General features: G+C 34.0%; 1 protein-coding gene across 3 annotated transcripts in view; it reads right to left on the bottom strand.

Annotated features, from left to right (window-relative positions):
• LOC110031260 overlaps nt 1–4,167 on the bottom strand; it is a 19,048-nt gene extending 14,881 nt beyond the window's left edge. Inside the window, exons 1-2 of one of the 3 annotated variants that reach the window (XM_020734376.1) lie at nt 3,744–4,167; nt 1,300–1,431 (exon numbers count right to left, since the gene is read on the bottom strand). In XM_020734376.1, the coding sequence (XP_020590035.1) occupies nt 1,300–1,384 (85 nt within the window). In that variant the 5' untranslated portion in view covers nt 1,385–1,431; nt 3,744–4,167. Of the gene's footprint in view, nt 1–1,299; nt 2,078–3,743 lie in introns of those variants that run through there. The other 2 variants (XR_002294717.1, XM_020734375.1) reach the window with 2 other exon arrangements.
• Between the last annotated feature and the right edge of the window lie 556 nt (nt 4,168–4,723).

Raw genomic sequence — 4,723 nt, 5'->3', positions numbered from 1 at the left:
TCTGATTAGGAGAGTAGATGTTTTAAATTCGACTTGTGTTAAGAAAGGCAGAGGTAGACCTAGGAAGACTTGGGCTTATTGTATTAAAAATGATCTTAATTTACTAGAACTAAATGAAAATATGACACTAAATAGGATGCAATGGAGAAAAAGGATTCATGTAGCCGACCCCACGTAGTGGGATTAAGGCTTTGTTGTTGTTGTTGTTGTTGTAGATGATTTCCTAAAGTGAATAAAAGGCATAAGATACATCAATAATAATAAATCAATCAAATAGAATAAATATGAAAGGAATAACATTAAGGACTAGGCAAAAGGGAACATTTTATAAGTTTGGCAAAGAAGCCTTCCACGGTATAAATTACCTATCTCAAGAAACGCTAAAAAAGAATAAAGGCATGGGAATTTATAAAACTGACTCAAGTTGTTACAAAAAATCAAAAATAAGATTACTATTCTTGTGTAAAGCATCTAATAATACACTTAACATGTTAGTACTTGTTATTGTTAGTTCCTACACATTAAGGGCCCGTTTATGATTGTTATGATGTCATAATGCATTTTGTTTTGATTATGTCATTTAACTATTGAAACAATTTATGGAAATGTCTCCCTAAAAGTTTTTAAAAAAAGTTTATTATATTAGAGTCACATGTTATTAAAACGTCGCTTGCCTTTTATTTACATGCATTTTAGGCATCAAAGACTAGATTGACACTTCGCACCATATAAAGCATGCAAGTAAAAAAACAACTTAAACACAAATGTGAAAATTATTATAGCACTTAAAACGTGAAAAATGACACAATTTTAACATTTTAATACCTGCATGGCAAATTGAATTATAGAAAGGGTGAGTTGTGTTGGTTGTTCTGAATACTAGCATCAAGAAAACATTTAAAAAAAACCGCACGTTGCCTTGAATTTACTCAAGGGACGATGTGTCGCACGCACAAATGGGGCTCCATACCCACCACCCATAAATCAAGAAATCAATGTGGGGGATATATAAACATCACCCTTTTCAACTTTCATCTAAACATGCTTAATGTCAGATTACTGAGACTACTCGCTTCATTGTAAATTATAAAATGTTTAGCAGCAAGCAGAAATGAATTAAGAAAACAAAAAACAAAAAAATTCACAGGGCAGAATTTCTTTAGGGAAGATACCTTAAGAGCCAGGGTAAGATTAGTATAAACATGGCAACTAAAATGGATTAATAAATAAAAACAACGGGCAAAGGAGCATATTAAGTGCAATTTAAAGGCGCATAAGAATTTGGAGCAATTTTTATACCTGAAGCAAGAAAAAAAATCAGCTCCATAGCCGGCTGCTTGATGTATTGCCGTGTAAAATACTGATATTTGGCGAACAAGAACATGGACAACCTTCTCAGAAGATTCTTCTTATCAATCAAAGCTCATGCGCCTGAAAATGGAAACCAACTATTAAATAAATGACAATGCATAAGAAATTCAAAACTTCACATAGTTTCTCAAATTCTTTCAGAATTGAGCGGGAGAATTTTAAGAAAATTGATCAATTCATGAAATTTGTGAGTGTAAAACATGGTGTAAAAAGTAAACACTTGGTTATCAATCTCTTCAACAGAAATAGTTTGATGCTATTAAACTAATATCCAAGATCCAAAGTCCAAACACCCCTGGAAACTTCCAATTTATAGACACAAATATCAGGCGTGATGCTGAAGACGAGCATTTTAGAGTGAATAGTATTTTTACGTTGGGTGTGCATAGAAGTAACTAAAATAGCATCTATGATGTACGACGACAAACAACTTTCTATGCCCCTCTGAACGAAATTTTACTAACTTTCAGCCAAAACACAGTAATCCAAAATCTTCACTTTCTTATTGTAAAAGAAAAAAAATTATAAAAGGAAAACTGAATTAACCTAAACCACCTGCAGCAAATGTATACCCTAATTCTCATTTTTAAGGCAAGGAAAATAACTAAACGGAGCATCATATTTAACCAACAGATATAGAATGTGATGCCGAATATGAAAACTGCTTATCAAGCATCTTGGAAGTAAAAGATTATGAGCTTCAAAAAACAAAGTAATAAAGTTCTAAGTAAATGAAAAAAAAAAAAAAAACTTATAATGTACTAAATGGCCGATGTACATTTATCCCTCACAGCAAAAATCATAATGTATTGCTTGTACTCCTATCACAATCAAACTGAAAAATTATAAAAGTATCCGAAACCTAAAATGAGACTTGAACTGTAAATAGCCATAAACAAGATAGGCCTAAATCAATGAATCGCCTCAGATGAAGAACATATATATTAAGAAACCTGCATAACTTATAAATCAGATCAAGAAAATATTCCTAAAAGTTACACAGGGGAAGCACCTTCTATATGTAACATCAATCTCTTCCCATAGGTTATTTTCAAGATATTACTTTTCTCAGACTATTATTTTTTCTCCCCCTTCATTTAAAATCATAACCAAAATATTCGCTTTTCAAGTCATCATCTTGATGAATCTCAATAAAAAGGTGAAACCGACACTGGATTTGACACTACAACCACACAACAACAAGTGATGAGCCTTGAGAGGTAGGCCACTTCCCGAAGTTTAGCAGCACATCTGAATGTTTTCTGCCAATCACACCTATCTCCTCAGCAAAAAAGAAAATAGAAATTCAACCAAATCATGCTAAAAAAACTCAACCGCCAACAAAGGGCTTGTCCTCGTACAAAATACTTTAAAGGATGGGATAGAAATACACACTGCTCTGCTAAACACCATAGTACCATATCGTAAATACATACGCTTTAAAACTTGAAATAGAAATGTTTGGATGGCCAAGTCAAATCCAACCTGAACTGCTATTTCTACTACAAGTTCAAGGCCAAATCTAGACGTAATAAGCAATCAGATACAAAGGTAGTCCCTCCAGATCAGTATCAAACGAACTATTATCATAAATCTACTAAAAATGCTTCCAACCCAAGTGCTATGAAATTAAGAATATAATAAAAATCCTTTAAAGCCATTTTCACAAGTACAATCTAAAACCGAAGGAGCCAAAGCCAGTCCCTCCGGATCAGTATCGAACGAACTATTACCATAAATCCACTAAAAATGCTTCCAAACCAAGTTCCAAGGAATCAAACATATAATAAAATCCTTTTAAGCCATTTTCGCGAAGAAAATCTAAAACTGAAGGAGCCAAACACCTCTACTACGCCAACTTGTGTGACAGTGCAGGCTGGATCTTAAATGGAACCGTATCTTAGTTTCTCAATGTCATGTCCCTAAATACTGACAGCTCAACACATTTAGCTTATGCACACCAAAAAAATTCATTAAAAACAACAAAACAACAATTTTAAACTTTCAAAAGGACCAACTTGCAAATGCTTTCTCCATCTATGAATAAGTGATCCAAAAAATCAGGGAAAAGAATTCAACCTAAAGTCCTAATTGAAAAAGTAGCATAAAAATTCTCTATTGATACTCATAACAAAACATGAAGCCATGTATCCACTCAGAGGAGCCATATCATAGAACAATAGCATTAAGTTTAGGGAATTTAACAGCTACTGATCAAAGCACTTTTTTGTGATCTGAGGATGATAAGTGGGCATTCACAACATGGAGGCAGAGCAACGCCAACGAAACTTCACAGTGCATACAGGCGCTAGGAAGTTATAAGTACAAATTATCTAAATTAACTACATCCAAATTAGCAAAAGAATACTTGCCTCTAAGCTTCAGTCATAACATAGCCCCAGTTCAGCTCCCTCGATCTTCTTCACTTCAGGTATACCCGAATGATCTCTTGCCAGGATAGAATACTTTGTCTCCAAAAAGGTAAAGATTTGTTTGCTAAATTTAAAGCTCACAATTCAAATTTCATGTCAAAATTGGCGCAAAAAAAACGTTAAAATGATAAAGAGGTGTAGAGATGAATAGAAGCCTCAAGTAACTCTGACTGATCAAATAAGTTTTCCCTGCTCATTCACTTGGATCCAGTGAAATGTTCTAAGTTTGAACAGAATTCCACATCTATAATCTTAACCTAGATGGCAAGAAACTAAGGATCACCAAACTCAGGACTATATATCAGCTGCACCGTCTCATGTTGATGATTTCTGGAACTTTTCACCACTGACCAAACTTACAATGCACGACGCTGACGCTCAAGAGAGTGACTGCTTATAAACAGCATTAGTTCACATATCTTTAGTAATCTATAATCTCTTCTGCTGAATATGGCTCATGTGCTCATGAAAAAAATGTTTCTTATGCTTCCTGTAATAAATTGTAAAACGCAAAATTACAGGAATAAAGCCTGGCAAAAATATCATCTGCAAATCCCACAAAAGCCTATAAAAAATACTCATTCACTGAACTTCGGAACCGGAATAATCAGTCTGATAACTGGCAGCTTATGTGAAAACGTTGGAAAATACCAATTTCGCCAGTGCAATGGCAGTTCCAGTAAAGAAAATGCTTCTTTCAAAGGTTAGCTGACTTCTATTCCATAAAACAAACCTTAGAAATAGTGATAAATGTCTGCAGCAATTACATCATAACCTCAACAACATTCTAACCGAGCTAAAAATGATTAACATATTTTAATACTTCGCAAAATAAAAATCCATCCAGCTAAATTTGGTCGCTTTCCTAAGCTATGGAGATTTGGCACAATACTTCCAATGGCAGTCTCCATGATGTTACT

The sequence above is a fragment of the Phalaenopsis equestris genome, unplaced genomic scaffold, assembly GCF_001263595.1.
Source record: "Phalaenopsis equestris unplaced genomic scaffold, ASM126359v1 Scaffold000800, whole genome shotgun sequence".
NCBI classification, from domain to species: Eukaryota; Viridiplantae; Streptophyta; class Magnoliopsida; order Asparagales; family Orchidaceae; genus Phalaenopsis; species Phalaenopsis equestris.
The sequence above is the reverse complement of the archived record's forward strand: the minus strand, read 5'-3'. Positions and strand labels throughout refer to the sequence as shown.